Source organism: Glossina fuscipes, unplaced genomic scaffold (assembly GCF_014805625.2).
Source record: "Glossina fuscipes isolate IAEA_lab_2018 unplaced genomic scaffold, Yale_Gfus_2 121, whole genome shotgun sequence".
NCBI classification, from domain to species: Eukaryota; Metazoa; Arthropoda; class Insecta; order Diptera; family Glossinidae; genus Glossina; species Glossina fuscipes.
The window spans coordinates 9,061,810-9,083,210 of NW_023998464.1; the positions used below are offsets into that span (position 1 = coordinate 9,061,810).

Genomic DNA, 21,401 nt, shown 5'->3' on the forward strand with positions numbered 1-21,401 from the left:
TGAAATGTGATCGTTGGCGTTGGAATCCGTGTTGTGAGGGTAAGTGGAGTGTCATATGGAACATGTAGTAGACGTGAGGGATGGTGTTGTGTGTGTGTGTGTGTGTGTGTGTGTGTGTGTGTGCGGGCTAAAATTCGCGTCGACGTTCCCCCATACATATATTACTCACGTCTTACGGGCAGGTCGAAAGATTCCACAGTACCCTTGTAAAAACAGCGAGATGCCTCAAGTTTAAAACAAAGGTTGACAATATGATCGGTCTCATGTTACAAGCGACCACAACAGTAGTAGAAGAAGATATGGGAACAACAGTTCCAATGAAAGAAAGAGTGATCCATAAGGACAATTTGCAGTAATTTGAATCTTCCTTACTATTTTACATTTTCTCCTATCACCTCACTTGACGTTACGGTTTCTTCCCACATGGACCACCGCCTCAGCAAAGATAACAGACTACTCGCACGCCGATTACATCCCTATATTGGACGCTCACGCCATAGTTTGGGAGGCGTATGGATATCTCAGACATGCAACAATGTTTAATTTGATATCGCAAGTGAGACAAAAAATCTGATAGTTACGTTTCCACTATTGCATAAATGATATCAGACTCAGATACGCGGCACATAAGTTCACTCCTGTCGTCTATCAATACTCACCACAGGCATGGAAGGAGCATTAAAATTTTAGATACCGCGTTAGAGATCATTGCCGGTACGCCAGATGCAGACGATTTTGAGAAAATAAGATTGATTCAGAAGCAATTAATAGAATCAAACAACCGACAAATTCAGATAAATACAAATATACAGATTCAAATAGAGAAATTAACAAATGCCATAAATACAATTCTCATGAATGCCAAAAAAGAACAAATTGACAATATTAAACTGTTTGAAATCTTATTTACCAGGAATAGGATAATCTTAATGGAATTACAAAACTGTCGGTAATTTTGGCTAAAGTCAATGTTGTAAACCCGACTATTTTACAAAAAGACGATTTGAAATCTTTGATTAGCGATGAGCAATACACAAATAGTAACATATCCGATTTAATGAATGCATCTAGTGTTAAGGTTATATTGAACGAAGAATTTTTGTATTTTATAATCAAATACCTCAAAATTATACGACTCTTTATCATCAATACAATAACCGATTGCGGAACGTGTACTTATTCAATAAACAATTGTTAACCCACTCTATTATCAACTTGGTATCAATGTCATTTGGATCCAGTGACTAAAATCGATGATGGAATCATTGTTACAAACGATTCAGCCGTAAACGTCAAAGAAGATAACCATGAAAAGCGAACTGTAAATGGCACCTATTTAATTGTCTTCAACAATAACATCACTATTGATGGTTTATTGTACGTCAACAGATATAATATATCAAAGAGGAAGCCTGGAACGCCAACGTTCCGGTCTAAGCTTACCATTATTACATCACGTGAAAATGGAAAACCTACGTTACATCGGTGAACTTCGGAGGGGAGTGAAAACATCACCCATCTAGCCATCTGCATTGTTATCGTATCCCTATGATTGTGCTATCTAGCGATAATTCTGATGAAACAATAGGTGAAGAAAAGAGAACAGACCAAGTTACAATCTGCAATAGAATACGTCCTGAATAAGGCCGAGGACGGCTCCACTTAAGTGAGCGGCTAGTTAACACCGTGTGACTTTTGATCAGTGCTAATAACGTAATCAGCATAATGAATTATTTTGGAAACTCCTTTTCATAATATATATCGTCTCGAATGGCATGATAGATCGAAGTGCACTTTTCTTTGTATTCTTTGAACGATATGGTTTCAATGGTCTTGACTCGGTTAACATTTTGTTCAATGTTTTCTTTGGGGCAATTTCTATCACGAGCATTATGCTCAATAGAACCACATAAAACTCACTTGATACTCTGACAATTTTCTTTATATATCGGAATAGAACCACAGCTCATGCGCAGAGTGTCTTTGAATCTGCAAAACTCCTGAACATGTCTCGATCTCACAATTGAAACACAGATTTCTGGTAGGAACAAAGCAATCAATTGGGCAGATACAATGATTGAAAATAATGAGTTTAGGTGTGTTTTGACCTTTAAGCGCAACTTTGAGAAAAGTAGGAGGAATAAAACAGACCGGATTATTTGCATCACTGTGTTTTAATCTTTCTACAAATTAGATTGGACTGTCCGAGATTGCATGTTTAAAGAACTGTTCTTCAAGGCTTGATCTGATTGAATCTAATTAAAGCAACTTAATATTTTACTTGTTCCTGTATTCAGCACACCAATGTAGTTTCAGATATTTTTTTGTGAAAGTTTTATATTAAGATTTTCAGTTAAAGAATAAATTTTGACGAATATTGTCTACGCAATATTAATTTTGACAACAAGACCAGGTAGGTCAATTACCTTAGTTACCATATTCATAAAAAAATAAGTTTGAAAATATAAGAGGTCTTACGCCATTTGCATTTGGCCTTTCTCATGTTCATTACAAAAGGAAGTGTGAGTAGCAGTGGAAGCTTCTACATGAGTTTGTGGTACCTGCATTGTTGGAATAGGGGCTGATTATAATGAGATTGTGACTCGTTTTGGATTTAGACTCGTTAGCACATCATCATTCTTTCCTTTTTCATCCATAAACTAACTGATAAATAATTTGCAAATTAACAAAATATTGCTTGTTTTTCGTTTCTTACAAAACAGTGCATGGCATAATCCAAAATTGCAAATTCCACAATATAAAAAAATGTACATTACATACAAAATGAAATATAAATTAGACAAATAATTTCTAAATTTAAAATAAATTGCCTTTATATGTTGTTTTCATTTCGTTTTATTTCTATGTATCCACGCAAAACCATATGATTTGGCAATTCCCATAAAGGTTTGTAAAAAATTCAGCAGGGCGATTTTTGGAATTTGAAAATTTTATGTGATAAACAAAATCAATGGGAAATAGTAATCGTTTTGTTAAGACCCTCTAACGCGAGGCTAGGTTGCCGAATATACTTTCAATAACTTGCGGGACGTTTGGAAGACGGGCGTAGAAAATATATTTGCCTTCACATAAAAGTCAGCTATAATAAATTATTATGGAATGGAAAAACTGCGTCACCCATAAACAAATATGGAAAGGTTACATTTGAGTTTTGTATAGTGTTTGTTTGTGGAATATTCAATTTGTTACTAAATACCCATCGCCCAAACGAAGAAATCCTCGAAACGTCTTCATCACTTTGGGAACCATAAACTTTGAATTCTACAGCGATGGAAGTATAATATACATCGCAAATCTTAGTAATACCACAGGGAAATAACATCAATGAATTATTTTTCAGTTTCATTTCAGTTTGACACAACTTCCTGGGATTATTTTTCGATTTGATACAACTTTATGGAATTATTTTTCAGTTTTATTTTAGTTTGTCACAATTTCCTGGATTTTTCGATGCATTAAGAAAAACACTTGTGAAGTATGATGGTCTAAGCATTTCATTTCTATTCGGTGCTTTTTTTATTAGATATTCGCGTCTATTTCTCTTGTTTTGTTTTTTGTTTTCAGGAAGCGCGACGAAGAATGGAGTACAAGTCAGCAGGAACTGCAATTAGAACATCGGCATGCGCAACTAGAGGAAGAATTGAAGTTACGTTTCTCGCGCAATATGAAGTGGCTTTAAGAATTTTAAAACAAATTTCATTTTAAGAAACTGAGATAAATTATTTATAGAACTGGTTAAAAGTTCAGCTAACGTTGCGGCAGAAGGTGCTATCCTTAATGAAATGTTAGAAATTGTAGAGTTCAAAATACTGGTGGCGCAATTATCTACTATCTGTCCTTAATTCTTTCCTAGCTCAGGCAATTAAAACTTAAATAAGTAATGAAATTAGAAGGCTTTTTAAGCTTAAATGGGTTTTTCTTTTCTCGGAACCCGATAAAAATTTTAATTTCAATTCGCAAGATAACTTTACGTATCTTTTTTTTTGTTACTGCATTATTTCCTTCTTTATTTATTTTTTTTCAAGATTACGCCAAAAAGAATCCTAATATATTTAAATACAAATACGTTTTACTCTTTAGATCTTACGAATCATATGAAATGGCTTATAGGACAAATTTTATAAAAATTATTTAATTGTAATCATAAACACTTTCCTTTAAAATTATAAAAGAGAGATCCGGACTTGGGCGAACAATGGTGAAGTAGTATTTAAGTATAGAAGTATTTGCCATCCAATTGCACCAATGCACTTAGTTGCTTATATTTTTCTTGATTTCTTCGGCGGCGATCGATTGTGTTTGCCATAGGATAGTTTTTAGCGTGAAAACGAAAATAAAGCCTCATTGTATTGACCCCACAAACCGCAAGAAATTTAACTTATCTCAATTTTTAATGTTATTTTTTTTTTTTAAGAATGAAATCTTGGTGAAAAGTTATTTGCATTAAAAAAGTGACAATACCCAGAAATCCGAATCCGGGCCGAAATTGTATGTAAATTTTCTGTTATCACATAATCATTTATTTTGCTATATAATATAAAAATAAAAAGTCTATTCATTGATATATCACTTTATAATCAATTTATTGAGATTCCAGCTCAAATTTTTTTATTTTTAGTTACTTATTACTTTTTTGTTATAGCAGAGATATATTTGATATAGGTATATAATATATGTAGAAAATTTGTAGAACGGGGCTGTACATTGTTATTGCAAGTTTTCAGTAATATTTAAACAGTCATAAATCTATAACATTAGGTTTCAAGTTGAATAAGTAAGTTATGGGCATTTTACTTCACCGTTCTGTAATGCAAATCAACGCGTGAACTGTAAAACGAATGTAATCGCGGACAGTTGCCCGAATCTGGCAACTCTCAAGTGCAATTTTCTGCATAGGCTTCTGTCTGGACTGAGAAATTCTATTTTTATGGCAAACGAAAATGCATGCAAGGATCTCCAGGGTGCCCCAGGTAGGCATTGTAATAAACTTAATAAATTTGGAGGCCCAAAAACCAATTCGATACATCGTCACCTTAATTATATGGTGGATCTTCAAAAATGCAAAACTAATGGATGTACTAAAATTATGGACGCTCAACTTTGTGAAGTATATGAACGATCAACAATTATATAAAGTAAAAAGATATCAAATTTTCTTTTAGGTTACAAAAAAATTAAACTTTTGCCCTTCGCATGTTGTATATAACAACCTTATCTCATTGAATGTCAACGATCTAAGTCTTACTTCAAAAAGAAACAAAAACTCATCTCAGAAGAAGCCTATGAAAAAAGATAAACAGAGTGGATCGAATCTGGAGGAATACCTTGAGCCTTTAGAACCATTCGTCAACGTTATCTTCGAACCTCATATAACTATAAATTGCTATGAAAACGAGTTTGATTTCGTTTCGTGCTATTATCGATTTATTAAATAAATGCTCTTGACAATCTCCCAATTCCACAAGTTTTATTTTAGCCTATAAAGTTTATAACAACAAGGTGCAAAATTACGTGCGCAAAAATAAAATCTGCAAAACCTCTTTCCGGAGAAATGTTAACAAAAACACTCTTGTTTTGCGGATTTGCTTGTAAACGTAAACAAACGGCCAATACGAAGCAGCTTACGGTACTTATAAAGCCCGAAAGGAAAGAGTTAAATGGAAACGTGCCTACCAGGCAACAATAACAAAACTGTATCACGCCCGTAAGAAATATAAATCCCATGTAAGTATCTATCAACTTCAGCTTTTTTGGAGTTTTCATTGCGTACTCGTTGTAAAGTCTCTCCAACGCTACTTTCACGCTGACCATTTTGTTGCTCCTCTTTTATTCTTATCACGTGGTTTTCGCTTATAAATTTTTTTATTTTAAATGGAGGTGGCAGTAGTTACCTATACAAATCGATAACAATTCATTAAAACTTCATTCGAGAAATTAACGAATTTATTCCAGAAATGATATGAAATTAAAACAGACGATATGTTAAAAAATTTGTAACTCTAATTTTTTTCTAAACTCCGAAGAATATGTACGAAAAGAATTTAAAGCTTTTAATTCTTCACCAAGAATAAATCGAGAAGAAAGTATAAAACCCATACATTGAAATGATAAAGAAAATCAAAATAATATGACTTAAAAATATGCCAAAGAACAAGAAAAGTTTTTGATTTTAAGATTAACAAAGTTTAATTAACAGGTTTTTCACTGGAAGGAGTTCGATTTAAAGGCTTATTAGGCTCGATTTGCGAGGCGACAGCTGCGTAGGTATTACTTCTGCTAATTCTTTGGGTTCCAGATGAATTAATTTCCCGGTACTTGCGTCACGCTTCGGCCATGCTACAGTAATTGTCGGTTTTGATTTTTACAATTTCACGCATTTGTATAAAACGTGGTTATTGTTTGTCTAACGCCGAGCGTTGATTACTGCAATTTATGCAGAAACCACGCGTACAGCTTTCAGCATGTGGAGAGAGACCGCAGTTAGCACAAGGTGGAGCACTGGTGCATCTTTTTGCCGTCTGACCTAGGCGTTGGCAGTTTTTACACCTCATAAGATTTGGAATGTAGAGTTCTACTTTACATTTGTACCAACCTACATAAACGGTTGGCGGTAGCCCATAGCGGTCACAAGTCAAAATAATCCTTCCTGTAGGGGAGTGGGTTTTGCCATCGTCATTTAATTTGGTGAATTTATAGACTTTAAACTACGCTTTTAACCGAGTTCAGTTTGTCATGCAGTTTAGCGGATATAACACGTAAATTAGCTAATGATTTTGATTTTATGAGCTTTTCGGTTGCGCTCGGGTTCCTAGCGAGAACAAGTAAATTCTCATCGCGTAGAATTGATATAGAGTCTATATATTTTGTAATGCTATCTAGTGCTTTTTTAATAGCAAAAGGGCTGATTTGCGAAATTGTTATGGAGGGATCAGTTGGAGAAATCGCAAGATATTTTTTGTCAAAAGAAATGATGCTATTGGTTGGCAACAATGGAAATTCGGAATTTTTAATTTGGGATACGTCTGCTAATAGGTGAAATCTGTTTGAGTTTTCATCTGGCGGCCCCGGGATCATTATGCCTTATGGTTGTCTATGATTTAGTAATTTGTGAAATAACCACACACTTGAAAAGGTTTGGGAACTACTGAGGATAATGACAGATACTACACTTTGATCTTAGCCATAAGGCCGAGAAGCCCAGTGACAATGCTATGCCCATGCGCATCGTATAGACTGGTTTCCTTCAAATGACTATCTCATGCTGAGTGCGAGTCTTATGGGACTTAGAAAGTCCCATCGGAGACTTTTATAAATTATTTCGCAATTTTTCTCCTCAATTCCGGTATCACGGGCGTCAGGAGCCCCCAAAGCACTTCTTCTAGCTTTGGCCTGACAAAAGGAACGGCCTATAGCGGGAGTTTCGTGGTGGCTGTCGTTGGTCCAAAAATCGCCGGAAGAGGTTTTGCTCGGCGTGGAGTTGCATCGCAACCGGGTGCCTTACCCACAGAAAGGCAGAAGTTTTAGATAGTGCCTCGCCCTCACCAGAGGGGAGATGCGACCATAACGTATCTCGTCTGGTACTCGAGGACTTAATATTCCTCATGGCAACGTTTGCGCCGACTTCGGCACCGTATGTTGCGAGGATTATTAACCTCGGGAAGTTCGAGTGTTTCACACTCCGTGTGCCATCGGGCACCGTGGCGTTAAACCTTCAAGGTAGTGTACCCACATTAAACCCATCTGAAGATAATAACAATTGTTTTCAATATGTTATTTTTATTTTCCTTTTTGTTTTTTTTTTGATTATTTTTATTATATTTAGAGGAAACGAAAGCAAATACGGTTTCTGCGATAATCAGTTTTTGCAAAAACACTAAAAACATATGAACATAGTACACGAAAACAATAAAAAATTGCAGACGAAAAAGAAAACACGCACTACTAAGATCGTAAGTCCACAGTTTAAAAAAAAAAAAAAAAAAGACAATTCAAATTCATTTTTGATATGTGGTGGTAGTGAAGAAAAAAAAATTCTGAAAAAAGAGTTTTCTCTAAAAGTGACTCTAAATTGTGAAATTAATTAAAAACGATGTCTTGAAATAAAAAAAACAGGTGTCTTTAAAGTGAAGAAATTAATATTTTCTCACACAGTTTTCAAGTGACACGTTTTGTCATTTTTATTTGACCTGAAAAAAATTGTTTCAATAAACATATTGCGGTAAGTTCATTTATTTTTTTCCACATACAGACTTTTACAGAAATACATTTTAAAAATCAGATTCAATGGGGAGCCAGCTAATTAAGGAGTCATACATTTTTTATTTATATATTTATTTATTCTATATGTGCATGAAACTCAACTAAAACAAATTGACAGTCCAGTTCAATTGACTCTTAAAATAAATCTTAAATTAATTAATATTAAAACTTAGTATAAGTATAATAAAACAAATAGGTTGGAAAAAAAAGAAAAAACATGTACACAATTAGCCTATGTACACAATTAGCCTATGCTAATTGTGTATAGAGCCACACCCACAACCGGTACAGGACCAAATTGCAAATGAACTCCTAAGACATGGGAAACATGCATAAGCGTGGCAACCGATAATACGAAAATAGTTAACAACAATTATTTTCGAATCATAGTGACTCTTAAGGATGAGAGCTAGTTTAAGTAAGACATAGGAAAATCGCGCGTATTAAGCAATGTTGCGAGAATAAGTGGTAGACGTCATTTAGGTTCTTGCAAATGACTCTGAGCGGATTGAACAGCTCATAATTAAATTTACACTGATTAAGCTTAACCAAGATAAAGTGCCTAGAGAAGCGGTTAGGGACACTAAAGCTTATTTCACCAAGTTATGAAGGCGAGTCAATAGCGCCATTTATTATTTTGATTATGAAGGAAACGCCAAGAACAAATCTACGTTTCTCGAGAGACGGTAAGGACAACAGAAGCAACCTATTTTCATAAAGGGGAAGAGAGGCAATCGGATCCTAAAAATTGCTGTTGAACAGATTCAATTGAATCTACATAGCACCTATATGAAGGAGACCACACAATAGAGGCATACTCGCGTATAGGTCTAACCAAACACGTGTACAGCCTCTTCGTAATGTAAGGACCTTTGGACCACCTCTTTATAAAACCATGCACGGACCTAGCTTCGCTTAACGGGAGCTCAATATGCAAGTTAAAACGTAATTTGTGGTCAAATAGAACGCCTAAATCTTTGAACGTATCGATGTCCCCAATCTTATGAGAATCAATGAAATACTGAGTAATGAATGACTTTCTTCTTGAGAAAGAAAGCTTCTTACATTTATTTAGATTAAGTTTCAGAAGACAGGGGACTAAACTTTTCAAGTGCATTTAATTTCCTCTACATTCATTTCTTTTATTTGGAGGGATCGTCCATGCGGTCGTCCAGGCCTTCGCACGTCCAGTCCTCCGCGCGTCTTCGCAATGAAGCAATGTTCGTTACACTCCAAAGGTAAGTTTGCATTTATCTTTACTCATTGTTATTTATGAGTTATTTAATTACTTTCATTTAATTTTAGATTGACAAACAAAATGTGCCGTCGTTCGCTGTCAGACCATAATAGCGATCGTCCATTCCTCCGCGCGTGCTCGCAATGAATCAAAATGCGCTATATTCCAAAGGTGTACAGCATAACAGCAATTAGTACTCCGACAGTGATTCCACTTCTTTCAAGCGGCCGTTCGGTTATTGAAGTAGTAAAGAAAAAAAAGAAGGTAAAAAAAAAAAGGTAAAGAAAACAAAGGTAAAGAAAAAGAAAGCCACAGCGGCCAGATCTGATGGCATCAAACTTGACATAATTAACGCGCTCTACCCTCAACTTTTTAAATCATTACCTACTGTCATTAGCAAGTGCTGTCTTCCAAGCATGGAGAAAAATCAAAATTTCCAAAAGAAGTAGCCAACTTGAACATTGTGGAAAATTTTCGTTCAATTTCTTCTTCCCTTTCAGTCTCTATAAAAATTATCAACCGTATGATCAAACAAGATTATGCCCGTGCATCAAAACCGATCAATTACTTAACCCCTTTTCTTACCAAAAAAAAAAAAACAAAAATAAATTTGCCAATATGTGTCTAAATGAACTATCACGAAAAAAAAACGTAAAAAGAAACGAAAAAGAATGTTGATGATGTCTCTTGGTATTGGTAAAGCTTATCACTGCGTGGGACTTGCGTAAAAATTGGGTCAAATCCTTTGCAGATCAACTGTTCCGCTTCACAATTGTGGATCCCCAACTTTGTGTTAAGACTCATTTGTATGATGCATCCTAACTTCTTCTATGGAAGGTAGTTGCGTCAGTACTACACCATTTAATCTGTACACTGCTGAATTTCACAACGTCGAAGATCATAAAATTTCTATTTTTCAATATGCACACTACTTTATAATAGTTTTCTTTCTCCGATCCTTTGATGGAGCAGTTCTCACTTTTTCGGACAAAGCTAACGTTTTGTATAATAAATTTCCTGATTTGAGTCTGATCTTCAATCTAAGCAAAACTCAAAGAATATGTTTTGACAAAAGCCTACACAAGGCAATTAATGTAAATATCAGGGCCACTCTTATATAACGCTTACAATAATAACTACGATCCCAATGTCCCTTGCTACTGACGGCAAGTCTGGACTTTATCGAATCCTTAGAGAAGAGCATAATCTTTACGTTAGTAACATTCTGAAGTGCATTGAACGCTCCTCAATAGCTGAACCTCATCTTATTTGGGTGCCCAGAAATTTTGGACTGCACTCAATGAAAAGCGGACTATCTAACCAAACAAGCCGTAACCAACGGTGGTCCTCTTCAATTATATTGTATGCCTAAAAGAGTCCTAAGGACCATTAAGAACACGGTAGGAGAAATGCGATGACGAATTTGAGATTACTGGCAGACTAAAAAATGGACCGATTGCACAACAAATTTTTCTGAAGAATCCACAAATTGTGAGATCTCAAAAAAAAATTATTTAATCGCCTGCTAACTTCGCATACCTGCGTTGGAGCTTACCTTAACTTCATATTGGGTTAATATCTAATGACCTTTGCGACATTTGAAATGTGAGAGAAACAGCTAAGCACTTGATATTAAAATGCAAAAATTCGACAATATCAGAAATCAATTTAAATTTTTCGTATCCTTCCCTGATGTAAAATCAATCTTTTTAGCAAGGGACGAAGTGATACTTAAAGAGCTAATTACCTTGATCAAAAATACGAGCACAAGTCTTTAAAAGCCACTTTTTATACCAGATAATTACTACTTTCCAGCTATCTTTTCTTATTTCAGTGCTTACTATGAACATAAGGCAAGTCTTTTGGTATACTACAACGGCAGTAGATTCTTAGTTTTCTTAAAGCTGCTTAAATTTTTCAGTATCATGACATTCTTCTCTAGGTGCGTCCTCCCAACGCGTATATAAGGCTATCTCGAAATGGCCAATTATTTAAGGATATTTTTCTGAAAAGATACGTAAAATTATCAACGTACTTATTATTTTTTTTGATCAACAATTTTATTTTGCACTCACTTTGTATGCTTTGAAAATAGTTTACGTAAGTAATTATTAAGACTTACGTCAATTTTATCACGCTCCGGTTTCTTGCGTGATGCGTATCTTCGAATTTTATGCCAGCCACATTGTTCAAGAAAATGTAGATCGCTACCACGACACCTTTTACACAAGCTTGTTTTTTATAAACGATGTAAAGGAAAAAAAAACAGCTAACGGCGCTTAACGAACATATGAAAATGAAAGCCATATTACCAGCGTCGACGCATTGGCGTTTTTTATAAACAGTGGCATGCTTCCACCGTCTTCATAAAGAAATTTATGCCTCTCATCCATTTCGACAGCTCTACCATCGTGTTTGACTTGAACTGCCGATTTGGAAATGCTTTTGCATTCCAATTCCAATGTGACAGTGCCTCCCACATACGTGTTAGCTTCACGATGTTCAATAACCAATGTTGTATGTTCCGGCTCTCTGTAAAGTGCTTGAATAGCACCTTGAACGGTAGTAGTCTAGGCTACCTTCGCGAAGGTTCTTCGACAATTTCATAAATAGGTCCCTTTTTGCACTTAAGGTGCTGTCGTTAATAGAAAACATTTGATCTTCCACCTCTGGCGTCTTGATCTTGCAGCTTTCTTCGATTTTTTGAGAATTACTTTGTAACCACCAAAAAATTCGTATGTTTTCTGAGAAGAAACAGGTTTATTAAGGTTACCTTCAGCAGACTGCTGTACAGTAGCCTCTAATATTTTATTAACAGTTTCTTTTGTAATTGTTTTCGAAGGCTCTGTTTGTTTCTGAGCTTCTTACGAAATTTTATTTGGCTCAGGAACTTTTTGTTTTGCGACCATCAGAGGCACGAATCCTTGTGTCGCGGAAGCGTGGAGGCGTATGCTCGTTTTTATGGCCTGGCTGTGAGCGGCGGCATATCTTGTTTGTCAATCTAAAATTAAATAGAAATAAGTAAATAATTTGTAAATAACAATGAGGGAAGATAAATGTAAACTTACCTTTGAAATATAGCGAATATTCATTCATTGTGAGGAGGCGTGGACGTGCGGAGGCATGGACGCACAACTTTTTTCAGTGCCTCCTTGCTGATGTCTAAATTGGCTGCCGGGCCGGTTTGTGCCGCCGATTCTCCTCCACAAGCGCTGCGGCCGCTGATGTGGATACCTAATCGAAACCAATGATATTGATTGGTGCAGTTGGTATACTTTTATTTATATTAGTAGTACCAGTTCCGTCAGTCATATCGGTCGGTTGAATTTCCCCCTCTACGTCACTGTCATTTATCGTCACGTTTATCGTCTATCGCTGTCAAACCCCTACCTTCGTCGGTCTGGTCAAATCCCATGAAGTCTGGTGTCTCTGCCGGTTTGTCATTGCGCTGAGGCTTGTCATTGTTACGGACTGTTTATTTAGTTATTACCTCAGCGGCCCAATTATACCCTAATTTAAACGCATGCCATAGGTTGGCGGACGGACGTTTCGCTCGGACACTCTTTTTTCCGGCGCTTTAAATTGCGTCAATTTTCACCTCACCATATTCACTGTTACAATCCTGCCCAACTCTTTACCCAGTCTCTCTGAAGTGTTCTTTACGGGATTACCCAGAAAGACCCCACAACCTCGGGTAATCGCGCAACAGTCTGGTTAAAATGTCGTTCGGTATGTATATCATCGTCTAAAAAGAATGATAAATTTACAACGATCAATGCGTTACAACTCGTAGATAACCTTGAAAGCTCACCGTGCACTATGCCTCACTAGTTTTATATAAACAAGCGCGCAACAATTATTCTGGAGTATCGGAACGGGCCTCCCTATTTTCAATGCACTACGATGGAATTGACAACTGGATTTTAAGCTTGTAAAAAATGAAAAATATCAAATCGCTCTGAGACAATTGGGCAAAGCGTAGAGTTTGAAATTCCTCATAGAAAGGAATTAACGAATAAACTTGGGCTTCTTAAAAACTCCTATCGATATATCAGGTAAGTATGTGTAAATTACTTGGTTGCGAAGCAGCAAAGATCAATCTTTCTATATTCATCTAATTGGGTAACTCTTTTTTCTATTTTTACACCAAGTATTTAGAAATTCTGTGATAATGTATATTGTTTTCAACAATTCTAAAATCGTCCAATGTTATGCTTTCTTATAAAAAGAAATCAATGTTCTTTATAATTCCAGTACGGTAGAACAATTTGTTAACTTTCAAAATAATAATTTGAATCTTATTTATTTACATTAAATGAATGTAAAAGTTCCATCCAAATTCTAAATTTTCTTTTAGTACCTATTGAAAAATTATTTTTTCTTAGCCCTTTTCCAATTCTTTTTAGCATTTTAACCCACTTTTAACGTTTTCGTGCTCCAACGAATTGTTCCGAATCATCGGCATCGGCAAAACCGCCCTTTTTAAAAAGTTTACCCTTAGATTGCTCAATATCTTTAAGTTTACGCTGAGCCTCGCTGACGCCATTATTTCCTATTCCTAGCATTTGTTCCATTCGTTGATAGAGTTCATCATCATATTGCGTCATAAAAGGAATTGCTTGAAATGCAGTATGGTAAAGCTAATTATAATCATATAAATATATTTATATATTACTTATTTACTTTCTTCTATTTTAGATAAGGAAAAAATTAAGTGCAATTCCTCGCTCATCGCTTCATATAAATGAAGATTCACTGTATGACTAAGGTAAGTTTGCATTTATCTTACTCTATTGTAGTGTATAATTTATTCATTTCTAATCATCAGGTAAATATTTCGAATGGACCAAAAAATTTAAGATTCGCACGAACGAATCTATTAATATATGTATGGTTGCCTGAGAAATTCTTGTAATCTATTGTTTTGTTAAAAACCGAAGTGATATTTAAAAATTAACAAATGTGTTCGTTCGTAAAACGATCAGAAATTCATAAAGTGAAGCAAAAAATAACGCAATACAAGAAGAAAAATTGTTCTAAGGCCCTGTAGTTAATTAGCTACACATGTCCGTAGAATAGGTATGCGATTGGAAGAAAGGACAATTTCCAACTTGTACTTTTTCAAATCTAAGATTCACTTAAAATTGTATATTCTATGTCTGACTTAAATATAATATAGAATAATTGCTGAGTTATCAGTTTCACTTGTCTCAGAAATATGGAAACCAAAACAATTGCAAAAATCCGGCTTGGGCATACAATTGCAACACATGAATGGATCCTTAAGAGATCTACGAACTGATCTACGATTGTGGACAAAAGCTTACGGCCAAACATATCCTTTCTGAATGTCAATGTAATATTCGAAAACTACTTTTCAGAAAATCTAACCCTGTGGGCATTTTGAAATAACCTAGAGATCTTAATATCATTAAAATATTTATTCTTTGGTCTAAATAAGTTATAATAATAGTTTGGTTTATAATTCTTATAGATTGTCTTTTGACATGCATAAAAACGATTTCACTAGTTATTGGTGTCATTAATGTCAAGTTTTGGATTGAAGTCATTTGAAATAAGATCAACATTATTGTGAATAGAATTTGTGAATTTAGGAGGATTTTTAATGTTATGTGAGTGGACATTTTTTGGGGTTGCTTTTACAAATTTTTGGTTGTTCTTTATGTAAAACGCTTTTGCAATTTCTCTTATGTATCTTCGAAAAAATTTTTGTGCTTTTTGTTTTGTCTGCTCAATGTTCTGCATTTCATGGCTTACTTATGATTTTTTATTGCACTACGCGTAACACGACGTTGTTCAATTTCAGAAAGACTGCATTTGATTCTTGAATGAAAAGTATTGTTGCAAAACTATTATTGACATTTTTTTCAAGTTTCAAGACCTTAATACTTTCAGAAATTGTATTGTTTAGTCTTTCAAAATCTAAGTTGCCTGTATAGCTGTTAGCTTTTACAACTTGATACTTCACGTTCTCTTCATTTAAAGTTACTGTGAATGTTTTCAGTATTAAATTCATTATCAGAAACAAACTTACTTTCTTTCCGTTTTATTGCTAAAAATTTTCTCATTTTTTGGACAATAGTTTGACAAGCTTGGAAATATTTTTCTATTAAAGTTACAAAAGATTGTCGACAACTGACGACTATTAATGAGTATTGATGTATTATGAGGGCCGACATTGCCCGTAACCGGTTGCTGGGGTAGCTCAGCGGCTCCAGGTTATTTTTCACAAAGAATTTCTTCTTGTGACTTTCTTTGAATCAGTTCATCTTATTTTTGTTTCAATTCAATCAGTTTTACAATTCTTAGACTTCCACTTTAAATTTTCGATGCATTTGATTAGTAAATGACTGAGATCAGGGTTTTCTTTTCTACTTCAAATATAAATAAATGTCCTAGCACCGACTTCGACTAGTGTTTTTCCACCACCCCTATAGACTCCTTCATTTTCTAACTTAGCATCCTAACTTAACCTCGACTTGTCCTAACTTACTTAAGTTCTAGTTCTATTATCCTAACTTATTTTAAAAACTTAAACTTACTCTATTTTAATGCTTTTATCCTAACTTACTTTCCGGTCGGTGGGAGGGCTGCGCGGAGCGGGTGCTTAGCGTCTACGCCTGGGCTGGTCTACGGGGGCTGGTCCGCTTCGCCGCCCAATCCCCTCGGTGGCTAACGGTGATGATATACATCACCCCGTCTATCGTTGTACTGTATAATTCCAAGGCCCACTTGTCTAATCAGCAGATAGGGTTATCCACGGAATTCAGCCACTTTAAGGATAGGTGATCGGTCACGATGTGCAAGTGGTAAGTTTTCAGATGTGGCCTCATCTCTCGGATGCCGAAGATTATCGCCCAACGCTCGTTCTCTGTGGCCGTGTAGTTTCTCTCGGCTTGGCTGGCATACGCGATCACGCGTTCTTCTCCGTTGATCTGTTGCGTCAGGACGGCTCGTAACCCCGTGACGCTGACGTCCGTCTGCAAAGTGTAGGATTTCATAAAGTCAGGGCAAGCCAAAATAGGGGTCAGAGTAAGCTTGGTTTTCAAAATTTCGAACGCCATTTGCTGATCTTCCATCCAGCGCCAATGTCTTCCTTTCTTCAGCAGCTCGGTGAGCGGCTTCGAGAGGGCTGCGAATTCTCGTACGAATCGGTGGTACCACGAAGCCATGCCAATGAACCTTTTGATGCCGCGGACACTCGTGGGTGTCGGCATCTCGCTGCTGGCTGAGGTTTTTCTGGATCCCTTGCCCGGTAATCTCGTGGCCCAGATATTTCAACTCCTTCTTGACGAACTCGCACTTCTCCATGTTAATTCGTAGATTGGCAGCTCTTAGGCGACCTCCTCTCGTAGGGTAGCCAGGTACTTGCTCAGCGTCTTTCCGCTGACAATCTCATCCAAGTACGCCAGGGTAATCGGTGAGTTGTACAGGCTCCTGGCGGGATCGATTTGTCCATTTGCGATCAGCTTGTTGATCACTGCTTGCATGGCCGGGTTTCGGGTGGCATATCGGAGTTTAAAAAGTCGATCGTCCTTCATGATGATCTTGTGCTCGGCGATGGTGGTGACTCCCTTCAAGTTTGCAAACTTTGGCAATTCCTGCTGCAAGAAGTGATCATTTATTGTGGTTTGCGGGTTTTCGGGAGACGCACTGGCCCTTTTACGCGTCGGAGTCCGTATCATCTCAGCTGCAAGCTCCGCCATAGGTACTTGGCTGGGAGGCCCACTCGGTCGGCACGCAGCCGTTTTGTTCGCCCCTTGCAGCTTGACCCCAAACGCCTTGAGGAAATTGTATCCCAGCAGAAACGTTTCCGCTGCTCCACGCATACCGACAGGGCGAAGGTGTGTGGTCGGGTCTCCAAATTCGATCGGACATATAAACGCCATGCTAGTCTTTAATAGGGTTCCGTCGGTTAGGTGAACGTTTAACTGGTACCGATCTCTCGGTGTAGGAGTTCGGCGATGAAACTGGTGGTCGCACCAGTGTCCATTGTGGCATTGACTCGTCGGTCTGCGATTATAACGATTGCGCTGATCCGGTTGTCATCAAAGCGTAGGCGTAGCGACGTGGTGTCTACCAATTGTTGGCAAGCGTTCCCATCAGCTCTCATGCACCTTTGCCTTTCCGACATTGGGATGTCGGACCGTTGGCCAGTAGGTAATGGTTGTGAGTCAACGTTGGTCACTGTGGGACCCGCAATTGGTTGACTTACCCTTGGTTGTGGGTGAAGACTTGGAATGGGCTTTGCCTATTCGAAATCGGTCGCTAGGTTATCTTTCAGCGCGCGTGGCTGGTGTCGTACGCCGCTGGGGACAATTATACTGGTGATGTGCGCTTTGGGCACATCGCCGACACGTCGCCGCCGTATTTATTCGCCTCTCTTGCGGGCTTGGATCCGTCGCCCGCGTTATGTTGTTCGGTGGGTCACGCCGTCCAACGCTTGTCTGGGTTTCTCGATACGTTTCTTGAGGAATTTCGCGTGACGCGTTCCTTGTTGGGATAGCCTCCAAATCGTACGTGCAGGCTTTCGGCGCTCGTCGGTGGGTGTAAGAATCCCTTCTCGTTCGTTGGTAGCTCGTCGGCTACATTTTTCGCTCGAAAAAGCGATCGCTGTCTGGTGAGGGCCTCAAGTCCTTTTTTTAGTTCTAACAGACGTGTAGTTCTCGAGCTTGGGTTCCTGGTTTACGAATTGGGCCCAGCGCCTTCTCATCTCTTGCACAGTACCCGTAAGGTCCAGGTCGAACTCCCCTAAGCAGGCTTGGAGCTCGTCCCTACGCAAGTAGTTAACCCAGTACGTTAGTTAGTTGCGCGTAACGTGGACATCATGACGTCGAAGGGGGATACACAATTGAATAACTTCCTTGGGCGCTCTGAATATTGATTACTTTATTTCGTTTCTCTGGCCCGTACAAATTTCTAAACGGAGTTAGTAACCTATGCCTATATATATATTTTTTTTTTTTTCTTTTTTTTAAATTATTTTTCTTATTATCTTATAAGTACCTTAAACTGTACGTAAAATCGGATTTATAGATGTAATACTATTAAATAATTTAATTAATTAGTAATATTAATTGTAAAGCAACATATTTACTGTTATATCGGAATTATTCATTCCACCAATGTTAAAAGAAAAGCGAAATTAAAGGAAACAGAAATGAACTACTCCCGATTTTCTGGTTTAAGTAGAAACCACCTCCAAATGGTTTGTATAATTATTTAGCGAGTATAAATCGATCCTTGATAATGCTTAACTTTTTTCTTGAATTCAGACGTACCGAGTTTTTTTATTTTTATTTTGTAATCTTAAATACTATCGATCGGATAGTAGCGACAACGTAACCGTATTTTCGTTCACTCCCTGCCGTCCTGAGTTAAGTAAGTTAAAATGAGTTTGGGGAGTAACCGAGATCGCTTTAACAGTTAACAAAAAAAATAAATTTTTATTCGTTATTTAGAACTAATTTTCCCAAAAAAAAACCAGTGATTAAATTTCACAGAGATTTTTCATTTATTTATCGTGGAAATAAATGGATTTAAATGTTCGCTTTTATCAGACTATGAAGTCAATTTTTCCCCTGTATTTCAAAATACCGAGGGGTCAAATATTTTCTCAAATTTTCTACTGCAGTTAAAGTTTAGTCATATATTTGGATAAGGACTATTAAAAATTTTGTTCTCCTTTATGTTTCACTCGGCATACCTATTCTTCACGATTTGGCGCTAACTTTACCAATGACACGTCAATCAACTTAACTGAGATTTAGCTATTTGTTGCCCTTGGGGCGAAATAGCCTATTCAGTTAACTTTTCTTCTTGTAACTCACAGCATGGAAGTTTTCTTTAAATTTGTCACCTGTTATTGTTGTCTTTATTGATGGTGGTGGTGCGGGTGTTTTCCTTTCTTCTAATAAACTTTTCGCTAGTACCTGTAAGAAGAGAAAATTGTTAAAATTTTTCTTTCAAACAAAACAATTTTTTTTTTATTTGCCCGTTTTTTAGGACTTCTTAGATGGTTTCGTTACGATGTCTTTGGTTTTCTTTTCCTGAACCACACATCGTGTTTTGTTTTTGATGATGTCGTTGTTGTTGCTTTTATTGCTTTTCCAAGGGCACACGCCGGCATATACACAACATATTCAGCCAATTTCTTGCAAAATACGTTCGTTTTAAAGCCCAGCACCTTTCGGCAGAAGACAATTGTGAATAGTAAAGATTTATGCGCTTTTATCTGCTTTGCAACCTATTTAATATTTTCAGAATTTATTTAAACTATTTTTAATTGCTTTAAACTATATATATCTATTTTTGACAGTGCTTAGAGTTTTGATTTCTAGTTGTACTTTTATTAGCTTTCATCTTAGATTGATTTTTTTTGCGTGTTTTATTTTTTTGTTCTTTTTTTTTTTTTTGTAGTTATATCGATTTTCAATGTTAATTAGATCATTTTTTTTTCTCTTATGTACTCAATTTGCACAGTTTTTGTGGCGTTGATTTTATACAATTGTTAATTTTTCTCTCTTCCTTTTCACTTTCAGTTAATAAAACAAGAACTGCTTTCCGATCTTATATTCACTCATTGTTGTCTTATTGTCAACTCCAGACTATTTTACATATAATAAAAAGTGAAACAATTTATTGGATGTTTTAATTCATTTATATTTCTGAAAGGAATAGCTTTAATTTGCTTTTATAGTAAATAGTAAAATCCTTTAATAAATTTTTTTTTTTAATGGTAAGAACTGTATATAAAGAAAATGAAATTCACTCTTTCTAGGGTAAAATTGGGAGAAATCACGCCCGGATGACTGCGAGAACCAATTTTTCTTCTTGCCAAATTTAAGCGCAAAAGAACAACTTACATCATTCAGTTCATCATTCAGTTAACTTAAACAAATCAAAAGAAAAAAACCAAATAAAATCTTGTTTTACACATATAGAATTTCTACTCTTCACCCATTGTTTTGCATTGAAATTTAAAATTGCTGTCAGTCTGGACGTATGTATGTATACGAGACGTATCTCGTTGGCTTACTTCATTCGTTCTCCATATCTCAAAAAAGAAAAAAAAGATTTTCAATAGACTTCATGAACATCAAGTTTGACAACTCTGCGCGCGGTATAGTCGTCTATATTTTTTTCTGCAATTAATATTTTAATTTCTTGTGGTTGTGTGTAAATTTATAATATACTGTGAGAAGAAAGTGAGTGAATTTAAAGTACAAGAAGTGTTTTTTCTTTACAATTTGATTCACTGGAACTTTGCAAACAAAAATTTAGCTCTGATACAAGTCTCTTTTTTTTTTGTTTTGGTTTTCTTCTCCCTTTTTTGTTTTTTTATTTTTTTGTTTGTAGTTTTGTTTTGCTTTTCATCTCTTGTTACAGTGTCAACGTAACGTAGAAGTCTTGCTCAAATTGGTTGATAAACTTTGTGTTGAGGATTTATTGCAATTTGTTCTGCCTGTTCTTCACAATCCACTTCTGTCTTTTAGATTGGACATGGAGTGTTTATATACACCTTGTCGGGCGAAAACGGATACGGAATCTGAAAGATTCGTTTTGTGTTGGCTTTGCGATCGCTTTGGCCATGCAAAGTGTGCGTGTATTATCGGCCGTGCTGTTGATGCAGTCGTTGACCACTCGAAGGAATTGCGATGGTCATGTAATGATTGTAGTAAGCGGGCCATTGCCTTCAACAAATTGTTCACGGAGACGAGGAGTAGCTTCTCTGAATTGAGTAAAAACCTCTGCTCCCTGTGTGAAAAGTTTTAGATCGTTAAGACTAGGTTTCATGAGTGTCGTTTTATTGAGCACTCGTCTTCTTCCCAAGCTAGTAAAATCACAACTCGTAGCGTAGCGT

At 36.4% G+C, this 21,401-nt stretch overlaps 2 protein-coding genes and 2 long non-coding RNA genes across 7 annotated transcripts; 2 read left to right on the top strand and 2 right to left on the bottom strand.

Moving 5' to 3' along the window:
* Nucleotides 1-3,086: 3,086 nt before the first annotated feature.
* LOC119640635 lies at nucleotides 3,087-3,939 on the top strand. The gene is made up of 3 exons (XR_005247687.1): nucleotides 3,087-3,296; nucleotides 3,362-3,496; nucleotides 3,586-3,939. It is a non-coding gene; the product is annotated as an uncharacterized LOC119640635 (long non-coding RNA).
* A 735-nt stretch (nucleotides 3,940-4,674) lies between these two features.
* Nucleotides 4,675-5,470, top strand: LOC119640441. Its single transcript, XM_038038497.1, has 2 exons — nucleotides 4,675-5,128; nucleotides 5,184-5,470. The coding sequence occupies exons 1-2, from the start codon at nucleotides 4,949-4,951 to the stop codon at nucleotides 5,454-5,456; spliced, it is 453 nt and encodes a 150-aa protein (XP_037894425.1). The 5' UTR covers nucleotides 4,675-4,948; the 3' UTR covers nucleotides 5,457-5,470.
* Nucleotides 5,471-5,486: 16 nt separating this feature from the next.
* LOC119640442 (dolichyl-diphosphooligosaccharide--protein glycosyltransferase subunit DAD1) lies at nucleotides 5,487-5,884 on the bottom strand. Its single transcript, XM_038038498.1, has one exon. The coding sequence runs from the start codon at nucleotides 5,830-5,832 to the stop codon at nucleotides 5,494-5,496; it is 339 nt and encodes a 112-aa protein (XP_037894426.1). The 5' UTR covers nucleotides 5,833-5,884; the 3' UTR covers nucleotides 5,487-5,493.
* Nucleotides 5,885-9,647: 3,763 nt separating this feature from the next.
* On the bottom strand, nucleotides 9,648-16,225 carry LOC119640443. 4 transcript variants are annotated; one of them, XR_005247668.1, is made up of 4 exons: nucleotides 16,110-16,225; nucleotides 11,593-12,751; nucleotides 11,265-11,522; nucleotides 9,648-9,733 (listed from the first exon to the last, which is right to left on the bottom strand). It is a non-coding gene; the product is annotated as an uncharacterized LOC119640443 (long non-coding RNA). The 4 variants fall into 4 exon arrangements; XR_005247667.1 differs by lacking the exon at nucleotides 16,110-16,225 and having other exon boundaries at nucleotides 11,593-12,518; nucleotides 12,586-13,824; XR_005247669.1 differs by lacking the exon at nucleotides 16,110-16,225 and having other exon boundaries at nucleotides 11,640-13,824.
* Nucleotides 16,226-21,401: the final 5,176 nt, after the last annotated feature.